General features: G+C 41.2%; 1 protein-coding gene across 1 annotated transcript in view; it reads left to right on the forward strand.

Moving 5' to 3' along the window:
• The window catches only part of capn1 (calpain 1), a 39,238-nt gene that overhangs the window by 922 nt on the left and 18,607 nt on the right, over nucleotides 1–19,709 (forward strand). The window contains exons 2-4 of the mRNA XM_017437241.3: nucleotides 5,309–5,955; nucleotides 12,141–12,210; nucleotides 15,992–16,110. Of these exons, the coding sequence (XP_017292730.1) occupies nucleotides 5,698–5,955; nucleotides 12,141–12,210; nucleotides 15,992–16,110 (447 nt within the window). The 5' untranslated portion in view covers nucleotides 5,309–5,697. The remainder of the gene's footprint in view (nucleotides 1–5,308; nucleotides 5,956–12,140; nucleotides 12,211–15,991; nucleotides 16,111–19,709) is intronic.

Below are 19,709 nucleotides of genomic sequence, written 5' to 3' on the forward strand. Positions count from 1 at the left end.
TTTTTTTTTTTTTTTTTTTTATTCTAGGTGTTTAATTTCACTGTGAGCAGTGTTTGGAATACGAAGCCTGCGTGCAGAAATACTCCAGGAGGGCCTAAGAACAGCTCGGCAACGTGGGCTGGCGTGATTTCTGCACGCCCCACGATGGCTGTTTGGCCTCTTTGGCGGAGAGAGGGCCTAAAAGCTCCTCTCTGCCCTTACAAACTTTATTTCTTCCCTCTCCTAGCTGCATAATGGTCTCTTGTGCAACAGTTTTTGACCCCCTGCTAGTTTCCAAACATCCTCTATTTTTTCCCTTCTGAGAATTTCTATCTGTCTCCCAGGTGCTGCTTTAATGGTATCTGTCCTCAAAGTTTTTCAGTTATGTGTAGGTTTTGCACACGGAGAAGGTTTGCGCCTTGTTGGGGTTGTAGCTGAGGCTAATCCCCAACACACCTGAGTGCTACCGGATTGCGCAAGATCGTTTGCTTAAAAGGGTTTGGAGTCAGTTCTGTTTGTCTGTTGGCCAAATATCTCAAGGACCGCTGGAGCGATTTGAATGAAACGTTCAGGAACTAATTGCCAGATGGACGTCTACAACTCATTAAATTCTGGAGCCGACCCTATTCAAGCCGGGTGCAGCAGCCAACCGACTTTGGCTACAGTTCAGTCAGTTTTACAAATAATGTGCTAAAACTTGGTGCAGTAATATAGGATATTTATTCACAGCACATACTACCAAGTGTCGCCCGTTGCGCAGGATCTCTGCTTAAAGCTTTAGCATTAACTGTAAGACTCAACCCTGTTTGTCTGTTAGCAAAATATCTCCTGAGTGACTGAACGGATTTGAATGAAACTTTCAGCAACTAATCACTGGATGAACTTGTGCAACTCATTAACTTTTCGAGTCGATCCGTTTCAACTTGGGTGCCGTAGCTGATCCACATCAGCTAACAGGAACATAGTTGTAACTAAATCAGTTCTACAGATATTGAGTTAAAACTTGCTGTGGTGGTAGCTGAGAGTCATTCACAACACGGGCTCTTGAGTGTGTGCTCTCAAGTTTGATTAAAACGGCTCCATTTCGTCATTTCTCATCATGAGATGATTTTAGCTTTAAACTCCAGGATGAAAGCCGGTGTGGCCTTTTCATTTCAGACAGCGTCAGATCAGCTGATGAAAGATGTTTCAGTGTGGCAGCTGCTGTAGTCATTATCATTTTTTCTTTTTAAATCCATTGTGCATTCCCATCTTTGAACTGGTGGGAAGATGATTAATTTAGCTTGTCATGACAGGTTTCAGTGAAATATTCATCGTGTTTAACCCAAATATTCTTCTCGAATGACTCTGTGAGTACACACACACACACCAAACAAAGGGAAGCCTGTGTGTGGTGTGTGATTTTTAGATGAGGCTGAAGACAAAGTTCAGTTTAGGTTTTATAGCCATCATATTCCAAGATGAGTGTTGTTTTTAATCAATCAATCAATCAAATTTTATTTGTGTAGCACATTTCAGCAGCAAGGCATTTCAAGGTGCTTTACATAATTAAAAAACAAAATAAAAACAGCATGTGACATTGAATTAACAGTAAGAAAGAGAAAAACATCGAAGACATCAAGACATCATTAGTAAAGTGTCCTGTTCGTTCAGGTAATAAAGGCCTTTGCGGCAAAAGGGATTTAACAGAAAGAGACTTTTATTTGATAATCCTAATCCAGTTTGTCACTGGAAATGCCCACCCTTTTATGCGATTGGTGATAATGTATATGCTTGTGTGCTTAGTTATATATATATATATATATATATATATATATATATATATATATATCAAGAATCACTGGATGGATTTTAATAAAACCCCTGGAAGGTATTCGCTGAATGTGCATACAGATATTGAGCTGAACGCTGGTGTGGTAGTAGCTGAGAGTCATCCCCGTCACATAATCTCTTTGCTCTTCGTTTTAAAACGTTGGCATGCAAGGAGGAGGCTGAGATGCATTCCTTCAACGTGTGCTAATTTAATTACAGGAAGTGTTTCATATACGTGCTAGAGTTCTTTGCTTACTTACACTTTAAGGGTGCGTTTACAGCAGCCCTGTTTAGTCCGCTTTAATCCAGCTCTGGTTCGTTTTGCATACAAAGTCCGGTTCGTTTGGGGAGGTGTGAACGCGCAATCCACCTCTGATCTGGACCAAATAAGTGAACTCTGGTCCGCCTGAAAACCATGGTCTCTGTTCGGTTGAAGTAAACTTTGACACAGTTCAGATGCATGTGTAAATGCAAGCGGACCGGAGACCGCTCCAAAAGCAGGAAGTGGACTACAGCGCAGGGCCTTCTGGGTAAATACAACCAAAACAAACACACATTTCTACCACTAGCAGGAGAAATGGCTCGTGGTTTGTTTGGCACATGTACCACGGACAAAACAGAAATACTAAAACCGCTCAAATTTGACGCCACTCCATTTTTGTTTTCTTTTCCAGAAGAAGGAAGTTGCGCTCAGTGTCTTCTTCAGAGGTTTTCATGTCGTTTCCTTCAGTAGTTCAATAGGGGGGGGAACAGGTTGCTCAAAGGGTTTGACTCGATTGACTCGGTGCAGTGTGAATGCAAACCACAGCAGCTGAAAATGGAACAAATGATGACATTTTGGTCCCGAATTGAACTGAGTCTACTGGACTATCAGGTGTGAATACAGCCTAATGCTCTCCATCAGGTTTCTTAAAAATCTGCTTTATGGGGTTTATTTTGTCAATAAATTGCTGGATAATAAACATCAAAATGTCATACCTCCTGGGCAGACATGGACTGGAGTATCCATGGTAAAAAGTGCTGTTCTTATTTTAGTCATCGTTCCAGCGCTACTGCCTGAGTGCTGTAAGAGGTCCCTTATGGTCTCATGGGCATTTAAATCATTTATTCTCGACACATATAAAATAAGCTGCACACGTAGCGGCCCTGGCATCAGTAGTGACGGTAAGATTTAGAACCGTACGGCATGTTGGTGGGGTGTCGAGCATCCCGGGAAAACTCCCAGGACTGACATGTACTCTGTGCTGAAGCCAGTTTTACGACTTCACTTTTAGTCTGAGGTAGAAACGCTTTGGATTGAGTGTAGCAGTAACAGTTAGTGATATCTCTTTAGATCTGTTTCAGGAATTACACTGTACCAGTGCTTGTACAGCTTCTACAATCATTTGATGCAACCGTAGCTCGGTAAATTTATGTAGTTCTGATAAAAGCTGTAGATGTAGCTTTACTATTAGTGTGTGTGTGTGGGGTGGGGGTTAGTACTTGTTGCAAAATATGAAATCTAATTTAATAAAAGACCTATCTAAAAACGATGCAGTTTGGAAGTGTTTACTCCATCCATCCAGTCGCGGGGGCAGCAGCTTGAGCAGGGAGGCCCAGACATCTCTCTCCACAGCCAGGAGCATTCCAAGGTGTTCCCAGGCCAGCTGAGAGGCATAGTTTCTGTAGCATGTCCTGGGTCTTCCACAGGGTCTCCTTCCAGTTGGACATGCCTAGAACACCTCCCTGGGGAGGCGTTCAGGGACCACCTCAGCTGGCTCCTCTTGATGTGGAGGAGCAGTGGTTCTACTCAGAGTCCCTCCCAGATAACCAAACTTCTCACCCCATCTCTGAGGGACAGCCCAGCTGCCGTGAGGATAAAACTCATTTTGACCACCTGTTTCTGCAGTCTCATTCTTTCGGTGACTACCGAGAGTTCATGACCATAGGTGAGGGTAGGAACAGAGATCAACATGTAAACAACGGACCAGTACAGAGTAGGTAATGCTGCGGAAGCTGCAATGATCTGTCTGTTGTTCTCACGCTCCACTCTCCTCTCATTCATGAACAAAAGTCTGAGATACTTAAACTCCTCCACCTGAGGCAGCACCTCACTCCCAACCTGGAGAGGAAACAAAGCACTCCGCAGAAAATCACGTGAAAGCTTTGAGTGACGTGATTTGCCTCAATTAAGATGAGTGTAGTCTGTGTAGGTAAACAGTTACAGTGGAATGGGATAATTGTAGAATCTCTGAGAAGACATTTAGGAGGATTTATAAGAGTGGATCTGCTGCTAAATGTTAAAGGGAAGAAAACGAGGAAAATAAATTGTCAAGACTAAATATGGGGGATCAAGCAGCCATAAAGACATTCATTCAAAAATGGGCTTGGCTTGCAGCGATCAGTGGGAACTCGTACAGGGTTGTCAAAACACTCCGTGACCCTTTTGACAGCTGCTTTCAGCTGGAACTTTTTCTCCAACTGGCAGCCATGCCTCAAATCAGGAAGACGTTTTTGGCGAGATAAGAGCGAAAGGGAGCGATATTAAAAATAAACACTTGTTTCCCAGTGTTTTAAGAGATATAAAAAAGAAAATAAAAAATCTGACGAAAGCAGACAAACTGAGCTGAACTCTTTTGGTCGCCCCAGTTCTGTCAGGAGGTTTTGTGGCACTAATGACGGTTTACACACTGTCCTTGTGCTTAATTAAAGAGTCGGGAAGAGCTTTTGCTTGTTCTCTCTGCTTTCATTGTTAACCAGGGTTCACACAGGAGGACATCTGTCAGCCCTGCGCCGACTGTTGGCACACAGCTTTAAGATATCCGCCCCATCAATCCTCCGCTGTAACTGTTTTTTTTTTCCTTGTTTCTTTTTCTGAGGGACGTGCCGTGCACAGTAAGTGCTTCACAGTCAAAGTAGCAGGAATAAGTGTATTGCGACCCATCCCTTTACGGTGCACAGAAAGAATTCATGTTTCAGGTTGTTGTGAAAAGAAAAGGGGGAGGGCTCAGTTGAGGCTTTCAGCTACGGCTGTGCCTCAAGAAGCTTTGCACAGGTGCTGCGTTTATCATTGAAGAATGACAGAAACGTTATGGGCCTAGCATTCTGCAAAGGAATGATCATGCTGGTTTTAAAGTAAGATCGTCATATGATGGGAAATAAAGAGTTATAGCCGTCTTGGTCAAACCTTGTGGTTGATCTCGCGAGGATCAGTCTCAGCTACTATGGCGCCAAATTTTAGCTCTGTAGGTATAAAATTATTCAAGTGGTAGCCATTTTTGTGTTGGCCAAGGTCGATTAGTTGTGACTTGAGTTGGATTGACTCCAAAAGTTTTTCAGTTGTAGATTTCCACATGACTATTTCCTGGAGGCTTTTCTGAAAATTCATCCAGTGCTTCATGAGATATTTTGCTAACAGACAGACGCGCCCCTTTTATCTTTGGTGGTGGGCGATCAGCATAGGTTTAAAAAGCAACATGGACTTGTTTTTTTTCCATTATTTCTCATCTTCTTTTTGTTTCTTTCTTTTTTCTTTTAGGGGTCAGCAGCCGGTGGGACAGATCGACGTACGGCAGCCCTCACATCTGGACAAAAAAAAGAATTGACCGGTGTTAACTTGGATCTGTTGTGAGCTTCCTGAGCTTTTTAAGTATCCAGCTGTAGCCAAACCAACAGCCTTGCTTCATTAATAATTGATAGCTTCCTAATGGCAACTTATAACGTATCGTTTTAATTTCTGATTGAGCCTCGGAGCTATAACGTCTCTTCATCGTGTTTACTCAAGTGCCACCGCAGTTCTCCTTATAAAAGCTGTTGATGCAATAGGTCACTCGTGAATAATTTACACATCCCAACATCTGATTGCGCTCCCAAAAAAAACAAAGCATCCGGCAGAGAGTCATACGCTGTGAAGTCCACGCTCTCAGCATGGTGGAGTCGCACATTTATGCCACCGGCATGGCCGCCAAGCTCAGGAGCCAGTGGGATCGGGACGAAGGCCTGGGACAGAACAACAACGCGGTGAAGTTCCTGTGTCAGGACTACCAATCCCTGAGAGCCCAGTGCCTCCGGAGCGGCAAGCTGTTTGAGGACAGCCTGTTCCCTGCTTCTCCGTCGTCTCTGGGATTCAACGAGCTCGGTCCCCGGTCCTCCAAGACCTCCGGAGTCCGCTGGATGAGGCCCACGGTAAGGAGATGAAAGGGGAAACGCTGGGTGGGTCTTTGCCTTTGCTGCTGATTTGAGTTTTAGGATGCACAGAAATGGAATGATTTAAAAACATCTGTAAGACCTAAACTGATCCCTCCTCCAAACTAAACAAACACTTCTACAGCTTGAACTTTAAACAAGTCCGAAACATGTAATCTTTTCACACAAGCGTGGATAAGCAGGTCATTTGAGGAAAGAAGATATGAAAGGACTGAGATGTGATTAACCTTTTAAAAGGCGGTTTGTCCCACGTCAAACCGTGAGACTGGCTTTGTTCTGCAGTGCTGGGTGGGAATGTTTAGATAAGGTCTGTGAAGGTTAACCAGTCTGTGCTGAGTGATGCTGGTGCATTGATGGACGAGCCTTGAATAGATCCAGTTTTGGGATAAACACGACATGCAGCTTTTTTACGTCTTTGCATGATGAAATCCAACTTACTTAAATATTGGATGGTTCTATGTTTTTATTTCGAAGCATGACTCTCAGTAATTTATTATTTCGTGCTATTCCTCCTACTGAAGATCACATCATGTTAGAAAATATATTGTGGTTACACCTGAGCAGGCTGTGTTAGGGAAGTTCGTGCTCGCTGGTTTGACCTCATTCATGGTGCTGCACGCCCAAATTGATACCAAAGTATGTGTTGAATGAGGTATCTTAGTATTTTTAGCTGGCTGACACGAGTGTTTGTTTCCAGCAACATGTAAATGGATTGTTATATAGCACCTTTCTAGCCAATTAGGCTACTCAACTTACCCATCCGTACAGCACTCTACTACATCTCTACAAGGCTAATCTGAATAAATCATTCTGTCGAGTATAATCCATGACTTAGATCACATTCATACCCTGATGGGGCACATTAGAGGCAATTAGGGGTTCAGTGTTTTGCCCGGGGACACTTTGGCATACTGGTGGAATCGAACCTCCGACTATCTCATTGGAGGACAACTGCTCTAACCACTGATCCCCAGCTGCCCAGTGAATAAAGGATACATTCTTTCCTGTTTATAAATGGCTAAAAAGCTGAAAAGTTCACAATTTTTATTGTTATGTTTTATTATAATATAGAAGATGCATTTTGTTGCTCACTGTTGAGGTAAAAAATGTTATAATTCAGATCTTTTTGAGTGGGATTATACGGAAAAGTTATTAATAGTTAGTATCGTACCTGCTGTAGATGGCTCTTTGAATGTCCTCAATATTAAGGAAATAGTTTAATTCTGACCAGATTGATGAGCTAACAGTCCAAGCAGAGCCAAGACCAAAGTGAATTACTTGCTGTTTTGAAACAACTGGTCTCAACAATTTCAATTGGTTATACATATTCTTTTTTATATATATATATATATATATATATATATATGTATGTGTGTGTGTTTTGCATTACACAGTTACATACATAGAACTCTGTGCTTGTTTACATGAGCAACTAGTGGAAACATTAGTTAGTTGCAGCACTTTAGTACAGCCTGGGGCACTCTCTGCTGGAGCATCAGAGTTTTTCTGCAGGTAATTCAAATGTGATGGTTATGCAAATGTTTAGCAGCATTTGCATGAACCTTTTTATAAAATTTTTTAGATCTGACTTGTTTTAAGACACCCCCAATCCACTTTGCTCTTAGTCCCACTCCTACTAGCTATTGGCTCATCATTCTGGTCAGAAATAATCTATTCCTCCACACTGAGGTCGCTCAGAGAGCTGTCTACAGCAGGGAAGATACTGTTTCTAACCTTTTCACAGATCTAGTCAGGTCTTATGAAAGTCTGAAATTGTGAGGCATGGTTTATTTGTGAGAGTTCATTTTTTGAGGTTAATAAGAAGTTTGTCTCATTGAATTGCATGAGATCATTTATTTTGCTGCATCATATTGTATCACATTAAAGGGGTTAATGTTTTTGGTAGTGTCTGTTTGTCTATGTGTGTGTAAAAGACTACTCAATGAATGGATTTTCATTAAAGTTTCAGGAAATGTCAAACATAGTCAAAGGTCAAGGTCACAGCAGACCTTGTGCTCTAACTATGCAACCATGTAACGGAGGAAAATGAAACTCCACAGCTGGACACCTCTTAGGTCAAGGGTGATCACCATTTATTTCAACGTTCATGGGGTCAAAGGTCAAGTTCACAGGTAACTTCTCTCTGCTCCTTCATGTGACCCTTTTGTTTCCTCCACCAAGGAGGTTCTGTTTTCGATTGTGTCCGTTGGTTTCTTTGTCCGTCTGTTAGCAAAGATCAGTTAAAAACTGATGAACAAATCTGGAGGAAATTTTCAGGAAATGTTTAAATTGTTGGTGGTTATCCAGATTATGATCCGGATTGCAGTATTTATTTATTTATTTTAATCACACTGGCCTTTGCAGAGGTTTGTGCTCTCTGAGTGCTTCCAGTCTCTACTAATCTGTGTTTAGTGTATCAAATGATGGCCAGTGTTGCCGGTTTACGAGAGAGAAACAAACAACCACTTCTACAAAATCAAGCCCAAATAAAGCAACTCACCCAGCACCACCCTTGCAGCATCATAATGAAGGCTAGAGAGGCCACCTCGTTTTCATAAAATTTTATTTAGCACATAATCAAGTGAGGGAACGCTGTTTTTTTTTTTTTTTTTTTTTGCTAGATCTGGCAGCATTGTTGGCCGTAGAACAGATGTGTTCATTCCCAGTTTAGAACTTAAAGTGTATTTTCTAGACCCCCCCTATTGGTTTAAACTTAAATAATATGGTACCAGTTCAAACTTAAAGTTGTGTCATTGACTTTGAGGGAAAAAAAACCCTGCAAATAAAGGACAGAATATGAACATCTTGTTTTCTGTGAGTCAGTAGATAATGACTTTGCAGCAATTTTGTGGTAGAGATTTTTTTTTTCATTTTTTATTACCCCCTAAGCAGGCTTTCCCCACAGACTTACTTTCATCTGTTGCCAGGCAACTACGCTTTCCGTCAGGAATGATTGGTAGTTTCACTCTTATTGTTTAAGCAACACCCAGTTAGCAGATTCTTTTCCTCCAGTTTTAGGAAATTTTAAAGGAGAGTGTCTCGTGTTTGTTCCCATCTGACTACAGTACATTTCTTCTTCCTCTTGCTTTGTTCCTGTCTGCACGTCACACACCACTTTTTACTCTACTATAAATACACCAGTTTGCTTCGTAGCCGAATATGTCCCAAGAGAACGAAGTGGGTCTGATTCACAGCAGCCCAGCAGACAGCACACACTTATTTCTGCAGGATTTGCACACACTTTGAAGGTCTTAGCGGTGGGTGTGGAACTGAGATCTTCAGAGCTTCCTGGGGTTGAGACCGTCTGCGTGACTGCAGCCTAATGGTGCCTCTCGCAGTTTCCATTTGAGTACGTTGACCACCAAACCTGCATGAATATGTGATTGACCTGTGTGTCTGCGTGTAGCTGTCAGCTTTAATGAGTTCTGTGGTCTTGATTGCCCCAAAAGTGAGATTCTTCATATTACAGTAGATGAGCTGTAATATTTATGGTGCATAGATGCAGTCAAGGTAGAAGCACCGCCTTAGAAAAGAAGTGCTCAGGTCTTTTTATGTGTCAGCTACTTTGTGTTTCATTCAGCCATGGGTCTGATGTTGTACAGTCATGGGGTGGGGGTAAAAAAAAAAGTCCACCCTCTTTCAGTTTTAGGTTTTCACATATTGGGACGCAATAAAAATTGCTCAAACCTAACCTCAAGTGAACAAAAATGCACAACAGTCCATTACAAAGTCCATTTTCCAAAGTAGAAAAGCTGTGTGTGGAAAAACTAAATCCACTTTTTTAAAAAGGTTCAGTGTCAGCCTGGAGCTGCTCATCGATCAAGTGTATTAATTAAATGATCATTATCAGCAGCTCTATAAAAGCAGCAGTTCTGTCAGTTTGCGGCTCTGACAGGTGTGTGTTAACACAATGTCAGGGAGGAAAGGCATCAGCAATGACCGTAGCGATTCAACTGTTGCTGCCCATCAGTCTGTAAAGGGTTAAAGGACGTTTCCAAACAAACTGGAGTCCATCATTCTACAGAAAGAAAGATTATTTAGAAGTGAAAAACATTTAGGACAGCTGCCTGTCTTCCCAGGTAGAGATGTCCCAGCAAGTTCACCCCAAAGTCAGACTGTGCAATAATAAAAAAAAGAGACTACAAGCAGGTAAAAGGTCATAAAAAAAAAAACTAAATAAGTATGGTTTGTTTAGAAGCATCTCTTAAAAGATCATAATAGCATGACTTAGGTTTGCAAAGTTGCATCTTAACGAACCACAAAGCTTCTGGAATAATGGCCTTTGGACAGATGAAACCAAAATCGAGATGTGTGGCGAGAATGTGCAGCAGCATATTTGGAGAAAACTAAATGCAGCATATCAACTGTAATGCACAGAGGTGGAAGGCTGATGATTTTGGTTCCTCAAAGTCATTGAGTCGACCATGAACTCCTCTGTAGACCAATAGAGTCAGATGTGAGACTGTCAGACAGCTGAAGCTCGGACCAAACTGGGTCATAAAACAGGACGGTGATCCCAAACACAGCAGCTGATCTACAACAGAATGACTGAAAATTAAAAGGTGTTGCAACGATTCAGTCAAAGTCCAGACTTCAACCTGACTGAAATGCTGTGGTGAGACCTTCAGAGAACTGAGAAACCATTGTCTGCAAACCTCAAAGAACTGAAGCAATGTTGTAAAGAAAAATGGGCCAAAATTCCTCCACAATCATGTGAGAGACTGATAACGATAGACAGGAATGAAGTGGATGCACTTTTTCCATGTTTTTTTTATTTACACTTCTTTTCTTTTACTTTACATTTTTCCCATGACTCTGTGTGTCATTCAGGGGGAAAAATCGAACATTGCTTTTTATAGCTTTATGTTAGTTTGTGAAAGAGGCTATCGACTGTCTTGTTATATTGGGATGACTTTATTGGAAAGCAAACATTTTGTCAATGTGTTTTTTTTTTTTTAAAGCAAGATACAAATTTGAGAGACTTTGTCTCATTGTTTGGGAGCTTTTCTATACCTGCAGTTTGTGGGACTGTTCAGGATCTACAGTACCAAAGTGGAAACTGGTGAACCTATGACAGGCTAACGGGCTCACTTATTCATGGTGTGAAGTTATCCTATCCGTTTGACCATGCTGGATGGTCAAATGGATATTTTGTGGTCTTGTATAAAGTATTCATCAGTAGTCGGACTCTTTACCTGCTTTAGAAAAAGGAAAAAGGTCAGCATGCTTTCAACCAGGAGTGTTTTCTGACAGAAAAAGCCAAATGAATATCGACCCAAGATCCGGGCAACAGAGGAGCAGTTTTGACATCTGAATCAAATCTGAGCTTTCCTACAGAGTCAAACAAATGTAATAGTGGGGATTTTGTAGCAACAAACATCGACTTTCATTCTTCTTCTTTTTCTTTAAGCAGTTCCCTTTTCAGGGGTCTCCACAGCGAGTCCTTCTCCTCCGTCTAACTCTGTCTTCTCTGTCCTCACTCCAACTACCTCCATGCCCTCTTTAACTGCATCCATATGTCTCCTCTTTGTTTCTAACATCCTTCTACCAATATACCCACTGTCCCTCCTCTGGACATATCCAAACCATTTCAGTCTGGCCTCTCTAACTTTATTTCCCAGTCCTTCAACCTGTGCTGTACCTCTGATGACCTCATTCCTAATCCTGTACATCCTTGTCCCTCCCAAGGAGAACCTCGGCATCTTCAGCTCTGCCACTTCCAGTTCTGTCTCCTGTCTTTGACTTTCAGACTGTTTCTCAAACCATGAACAACAGTGTTGCTATGTTGCTACACAAATGTCTGACTTTTGAGGTCAAAACAAACTGCTGTTCGATTAAAAAAACTCATCAGAACCGTTGGTGGGTTACAGGTTCTCTAAAATCAGATGTCTAAAATTACAGTTTTAGTGGCTAATTTTAATACCACAGTAACATAAACAAAACTAACTTAGTCTTTATGCAACCTAAAAGATAACTTTGGTTATAATATATAGATTTGTACAAGGAGATAGTTCACAAGACAACCAAAGGTTTTCTTTTTTCCATCAGTGTATTGTATTTTTGTGGCTTACCTCTGTAAAGAGAGATGAAATGTTTCTAAAAAAAAATGCCCCTCCAGGGGCAAGCAAAGTGCTAATCTGCCTATGTTTGTGCGTTCCCAACAGGAGTTCTGCAAACGGCCCGAGTTCATCGTAGACGGAGCTTCTCGTACCGACATCTGTCAGGGAGCTCTGGGTAAGTGCCTGCGGGAGACGGCTCGTCTGTGTCAGGGTTGCTGTGCGATTCTGCTAGTGGAGGAAGAATACTTGTGCTCTGGTTAAATTTAAATATGGAGACTGCTGTAAGGAGCCATAGATGAGCAAGAACGTTGCTCATGAATAAGTAAAGGTCTCATCTCCTTTTCTCTTGAGTGCTATACAACATGACATTGTGGAGACACTGAACCTTTGATGAAACTGAAGCTATAATTAAGTCTACTCTACTGTTTTAAATTAACTAAATTTCAGTTTAGCATAAACTTTCATCACACTGCTGCAGGTCTAATTTAATTGGTTGTTTCTGGGAAACGGACGGGACAAAACGAGACGGTCATTTTAGCTTAAAGGAGTAAGGAAAGCACAGGTGTCTTAATGAGGGCTGGATTCCATTTATAAAAAGTTCTGCTTGTTAGCAGTTTGAAGGGGAAGGCTTGTCAAAACACCTGGGCTTTCCCTACTTTCGTGTCAGAAGGTTTGTCGTGAATTAGGCCCACGGGGAAGTGACTTTCCTATCTCCGCTCTGTTAAAAATATGCATACCCTTTAATGCTCACTAAATATTCGAACAAAACGGAGACAAAGAGGGAGAAAAAAGCAACACAGTGGAAGATTTAACCTCGGGCGCCGACACGGCTAAGCTGGGGAAGAAGGCACAGCAGAGACTTTATTTCTAGAGAGATCTCAGGAAAAACAACATCCCACAAAATCTTCTGGTTGCTCAATCGAGAACCTTCTGACCTACCAACTGGACATGTGGTTCTCCAGCTGCACAGAGGACACAGAAGAAATGCTGCGTTCCAGTAGTACTGGGAAATCGAAATTTTCAAGTTCCTCGTCGTAAACTTCAACTGGAACGCCCTCACAATTGGGACATCCCACTCGGAAAGTGGGAGCAACTCCAACTACCCTCATTTAGGATTTCAAGATGGCTGCTACTCGCAACTTAAGTAAACTGTTACTGTTTAATATTTGTTCTTCAAGTCGTTTTTGATATTTAATCTCTCCTACAACTAGTACTTTAGTGTATATAGCAAGAAACAAAATGCTGTTTATTTGCACAATGTACGGTGTACAGCTCTGTTGTTGTCATTTTTTTATTGTTGTCAGGATTTGGGGTTTCTTTTTGGTATAGTTGTTGTTGTTTCTTTTATTCTGTCATTTGGTTGTCTTTATGTTAGTTTTGTCTTCGTTCAGTCTGCATTTCTGTCATCATTCACTCGTCCTCTGTTACCACTTCTTTGCCTGCCACGCCCATCTCCACCTGCTCCTCGTTAGTTATCACTCACCTGTGCCCACTTCCCCTAAATTCCCTCTGCTTTTAAAACCTGCTCATTTCCTGCCTTTACTCACTGGTCTGTTGTCGTTTTCTCTCGTTGTCTGGTTCCCCTCATGTCTGCCTCTGGTGTTTGCCACGGTTTTGGATTTGGTTTTTGTTTTGGCTGTGTCTTCAGTCTTTTTTGTTTCTGTTTCTTTTTATTTTAAAGTATTTTATTTCCTGGAGTCAAAATGAGTCTGCGCATTGGGTTTGCTGCAGGCTCCACTCAACCTGATAATTTTGTAACAGTGTGTAACAATGGCCAGCTGTAGCCATTTTACATTTGCCACGTGTTTAGCATTTCAGAACAGCCAGAAAAAACCCCACAAAGGTTTAGTAATAAATGCGATTTTTAAACAAAAGTCTGTGTTCCTCCCATTTGCATTTGGTTAAAGCCTTGGTGGCTGAAGATTTTAAAGCTCCACCAGAACTAGAGACTTTTGTTTTTACTCTGTTACTGATAATTGTATGACAGTGTTGCCTGATTGTTTGTCTGATAAGCGTGTGTGTTCTTTTGTTAGTCTACCTTGACATGGACCTCAATATGTTTGTGGATGAGGAGAGAACAACTCTGTTCCCTGGCCCCCTTTTATCAGAGAGCAGAGGACCCATCAGCATATTATAACAACGCAACTAGCAGCCCTTCAACTAGCTCTATCCAGCCAAATGACTGTTTTAGTAAGGAACAGACATTGTTTTTAATAAAGTACATGCATGACCATGTGATGGACAACGAAGACCTGCCTAAAAACCTGGCAAAACTCAATGCTCGGCTTCGAACAGCCAAAGCAAACATAAAATTGTTGTGGTGAAAAACTAACAGGACACTTCAAGCAGACTTTCAGCCCTGATAAGGTTGCTAGGAAGTGGGTAACTCCTGCCAACGCATACAAACGTGTCAAAGACGAATCAGAAAACGACAAACAACAGGTTGAGGGATCGTTAGGTCCCAGTTTTATAAAGAAATAGATGAACTGATAGGAGCACAACACAACATTGTCTATCCAAAATCTCAAGGTGCAGTGGCCAGAAGCACGGGGGTAAAAGCAGTGGCCCAGCTCTCATTTCACCAGTGTCCAGCCCTAACACCCAACATCAACAAATTCCAATGCCATCCACAGCGTCCACCAACAGAATGAAGGCAGATGAAGTTGAGTTCTTCTTCCACTCTGAGGATCGCAGCCATCGCCATCATGAGGAAACCAAGGAGCGGCTCAGGTCGGCTCAACAGGGCTTCAAACTCCTGATGACCCAGATGCTGTGGAAAATGTAGATTTCATGTGAAACTATAAATATTTGCATGTATATTTTTTTAAGTGAAACATTGAAACGGTTATTTCTCAGACTGATGTCTTTTGCACACGTATGACTACTTTTTCTTTTGTATTAAAAAGCTGAAACGGTCATAACTCAGACTTGCATCTTTTTACTTCACCATGGGCAAGAGTTACTTGAAACGGTTAATTTAACAGTATTGTAATTGTAATTAATGTCTTCTTTTTAATATCCGTTAATATTGCCACCATGTGTGTATTAAGTGGATCTGACAATCAGTTTCTCCCGCTGCCAGTTTAATTTCTTTGTCAAAGCCTCTCATGGGCAGCTTTATTGCAAAAGCATACCCATAAAAAATGGATCCCTTTGGAACATTTTGTTATAATGAAACCTTTGGAAACAACATTAGTCTTCTCTGGTGTCGTAGAATTGTCTGTTAGACGATCCATCAGCCTTTTTTTTTCAGAGGTGAACTTGTCGATTATCGGAAAAAGTATTTGTGACTCGAGCCGATGCATTTTTGTACATCACTGTTGGTATAAAAGTGGAGTCAGGCTGGGTTTTCTCAATAAGACATAAAACCAAAAAAGACAAAATAAGCAACAAGACTAGCCCTGACCTTTTGACATTAACATTTTAAAAGTGCTGGTATGCAAACAGATAACCAGAAATCTCAACAAACTACGCTCATTTGAAAGCAGCTCTTGTCAACACTTCTGAGGCTCAGCTGAGCAGAACTGTCAAACACTAAGCCTGCTGTACGCCATCGTGCCTGCTCTCAAATGAGAGAAACTTTCTGTGGTGCATTTCAACCGAAGTGGCTGCTGTAGCCCAAACCCACAGTGTGACTCGTGCTGACAGTGACTTAAGGTGGTTCTGAGTTCCAGGTCTTAATCTGTAGTCCGGTGCCTCTCCCATTTCTAGGAAGCTGAAGTTTCTGTAGTCATTGTTTGAGACTGTTAGCTTCACTGAGTTTCCAGCAGGTTTCATTTCATGACTTGTCTTCCTGTTCAAGTCTCTTCAGATATTAGCATTCAGCCTGTTATTTCCATGTCCAGTAACTTGCTTCTGTCTTCATGTTATTACACAGTCAAATGTACCATGATGTTAAAACTATTTTAATTTAATAGACTAAATCAAGACCATAAATTCTTTGTTTTAATCTCCAGGGGACTGCTGGCTGCTGGCAGCTATCGCCTCGCTGACCCTAAACGACACCCTCCTCCACAGAGTGGTTCCTCACGGACAGAGCTTCCAGCAGCAATATGCTGGCATCTTCCACTTTCAGGTAGCTCTTCCACTTCCTGTTCCCCTGCAGCTCGTAGAGGAACTTGTTCTGTATTGTCATGATTTAGACTTGCTTTTATGTTGTTTATTTTCCACTAATATCTTGCACACCTCGCCTCTGAAACGGTAACACGAAAAAGTTAAAATTATCTCAGATATGAACCTTTTCACAGAGCTCTGCTTCAAAAGATCTGATCTGTTCCTTTAATTAAAATTCAAATGTTCATACTGTTTGTGTGACCGAGGTCTGGTCCCTCCTGCATCTGTCAGTGGTTTGTCCCTTTGTTTTTAATTAAATTCAGAGGACATAATTAGGAAGGCACACATCTGTGTATTGTGCACAAGGTCTCCCTGCAGATAGTTTATTTCAGAATGAAATCTAATCAATTGGCTAACCAAGTTAGACAAGATCTGTCAGTGCCTTGGTCTGTAGAGAGATACAAAATTATTTAAGTATCCAAAGAGAAGTCCAATCTTTTGATGAAACCAAATTTAGATTGATCTATTTGACTTCCTAGCAGTGCATCTGTAGTAAACCAGTCAGTGAACAGATGTTATAAATGAGAAACAATATGCTCAGTCAAACCTGCTGATGGAAACATCTGGGGGTGGCTGTGACTCAAGAGGTTGAATCCTTATCCCACAGTCACAGCATTTGGACTTTGTTACAGAAAATCTAGGTTTTGATCCTGCTTATTTGCTGCATGGATGTGTTTGTGTGACTGGGTGAAGAAAACAGGCCTCATAGGGCCGTAAAGGTACATGTATTTGTACGGTGACGGTTTGGTACAGCTGTTTTAGACGGGTACATGGAGCTGTGATCACCTGTGATCACAGCTCCTAGAGTTAGCGCATGTCTTATTGAACAGAAAACACTCTACACCGAACAAAGCACGGTTGGTTCAGAATAACATACAGAAGCCTAAAACCTTCCTGTTTAATTCAAACCAGCTGTGTGTGAAAAGTTCTGCTGTGCCGGTTATCAGACAGCTGCAGGAGAGAGACGATAGGTGCAGGTACGGCAGGCAGTTGGATCATTTAAGTGACAAAAGTCATTTGTGGATATCAAGCCTCATTTTCTCACACTAGCCCTCAGCTCGCTGTGAAGTTTGAGTGTTTCACATTTTATTTATTATATATTTTCACACGGGAAGATGTTCATCAGTTCTGTTGCTTTTTATTTTGCATGGAATCTGGTTCAAATTATTATAGCAACCAAGCCTTGGTTTTTGTTTTTAATTTTAGTTTTTAGGAATAGTTTCCTAAGAGAGACCTTTCTGGAGTTGATGAAACTTTCTGTTTGACACATGGGCTGTGGGTTACTCTTTTTCAGACTGCATAGAAACAAAGTAAAAGTAGAATTTTTATTATTATTTCACAGGGAATTTACCAATTGACAAATCCCACATTGCTGTACACGACCTGCTACCTTTGATGCTCCCCACTGGCAGGGGTGTTTTTTGCTTCTGAGAAAGTTATTGTCTGTATTTTTTATTTTAATTTTTTTAAAGCAGCATTTGGCATTTATTTCTTTTTCTTGTTGTACCAACCCATGACCCTCATACTGAGGCAAGTACCAAACTGTGACTTAAGGTGTGCCGTTACTCATGTAAATCCTTGTATTGTATAAATAAAAAGCCTCTATTTCAGTGTGGATCATTCAAAGTATAATTCTTATAATTCTTCTTTGACAGAAAATGGTCATAATACAAAGTCTTCATGTTTCTGAACCATCCTGAAGGTTTACATTTCTGCAGGGTGATCTTGAATCATTGTTTCCAAGAAAACACAGGAGTGGCTTCGGTAGCTTTAGAAGCCTTGAAAGTCCTGGAATAACCCCACCCTAGTTTACTTACTGTTTGGGTGTTGTGAGCACAAACTTTCAAGAAAAAGTTTGACAAGGCTGAAAGATTATTTCCCAGAAGTTTTGAGGCTACTAAACAGGCTTTGGTTGAGGTGAAGGGTTTGAATACTTACTGTATGTTCTTTGAATCTTTCAGTGGTTCTTTGGTAGGTTAACAAAACACTCCCAAAACTTTTCTTTGCTTTGTCGTTTTAGAGTTTGTTTGTAGGCTCAGACAGATTGACTAAATTTCTTTTAGGATTAGTCAAAAATGTTCCAAATGGTTTTTGGTGTGAGGGGAAAAAATTGGAGCCTACATTTTTATCTTTAAGTTTTAAAGTGTCTGATTGGTACACGGGTTTATCTTTCATTCGAATCTAAAACTACATGTTTTGGCTGGTCACAGTAGAACAGTGTATCCTTTAACAGTTTTGTCTACATGTTTAAACAGTTCGAAAATCCAACACTGGTTATTCCTTAGATTAGTTAGTCAGCAGTAGTAAAAACAGGACTTTACTTCCTCTTACAGCATGGTGCAGATTTATTTGCATAGATGCGTACTGTTGGACTGTATCAGCCGCGACCAATGTTGTAGCTCCCAGTTTAACATTTAGTTGAATTCTGAACTCCAGTTTCTGCGTTAACGCTTGATTCAGGACCTTGTATTTGCGTGTTGAGCTCATTGTAGACACGCTGTTTAATTCAGAGCATTGCTTTTCTGCTTTAACCTCTTTTCTTTTTGTTAAAAGTAGCTCTGAGTTACAGCTGTGTGCTGAAGTTTGACCCAGGCCTTTGATAATCCAGTAAGTCTTAGTACTCTGTGCATTTAAAAAGCTGATTTTGACAGTGCACCCCTCCCTCTACTCTTGGTCTTTTGGTGAGGACCCATTTGGTGAAGTTGGGAATCGCTGGAGTAAACCACATAATGTTACACTACAGTTATTGACACATAATTGAAACGTCTTTTAGATATAAGGTTTTTCATCATAATGTAATAATAAATCAGTCCTCACCAGGTACTAAAATAAAGGTACACACCTAAAAGCCACAGTAAGCAGAAGTAACACTTCACTGTTCTGTGAATTTTCTTGCTTTACTTTGATTTCTATTTAGATGCATTGCAAGGATAATAGTTTACTCTTGTTTCCACAGTTTCCCTACAAGATAAGGATTCACGACACAGCCTTTTAATAACCTAAGCTGCTATTTTTGCTCACCAAACCCTGATTACTCACTGAAGATACCTAACCTCAGAAATCCACGCCCAGTCGGCCTGGATTTGAGTCGCTGCGCCTTGCGTCATGACATCGGACAGCTTTGCAGAAACAAATACACGTGTCAAAACGAAACGCTTCTAAAATCAGACAGCAGAGCCTCGTCCGACACACAGTATCTCTTGTAGATCAGTATCTTCTGTCCTGTCAGGAAAACCGGTCCTGCTGCTTTGTAATATGAATAGATATGTTCTGCAGTGTTGCTGCCTCTCGGAAGTAGCTGCCTCTTATCAGGTGAACTTTGATTTTTGTACGACACCAAATACACCTCCTGTGTACACAAATAGCACCTGGCGGTTGTGTGACTTAGCAGTTCTGCAGCCTGATTGCATGGTCTTTTGTTTTGCAGTCAGTGAACAAGCAGACAAACAAGATATGAGGCATTACGTCACAGCAGAAGTGTGCACAGCGAGGCTGCTAATTTGAATGGAGAGATGTGTCCCTTCCTATCTTAGAGGGCATTTGAATGAGTCAGATTTTTTT

The sequence above is a fragment of the Kryptolebias marmoratus genome, linkage group LG7 (assembly GCF_001649575.2).
Source record: "Kryptolebias marmoratus isolate JLee-2015 linkage group LG7, ASM164957v2, whole genome shotgun sequence".
NCBI lineage: Eukaryota > Metazoa > Chordata > Actinopteri > Cyprinodontiformes > Rivulidae > Kryptolebias > Kryptolebias marmoratus.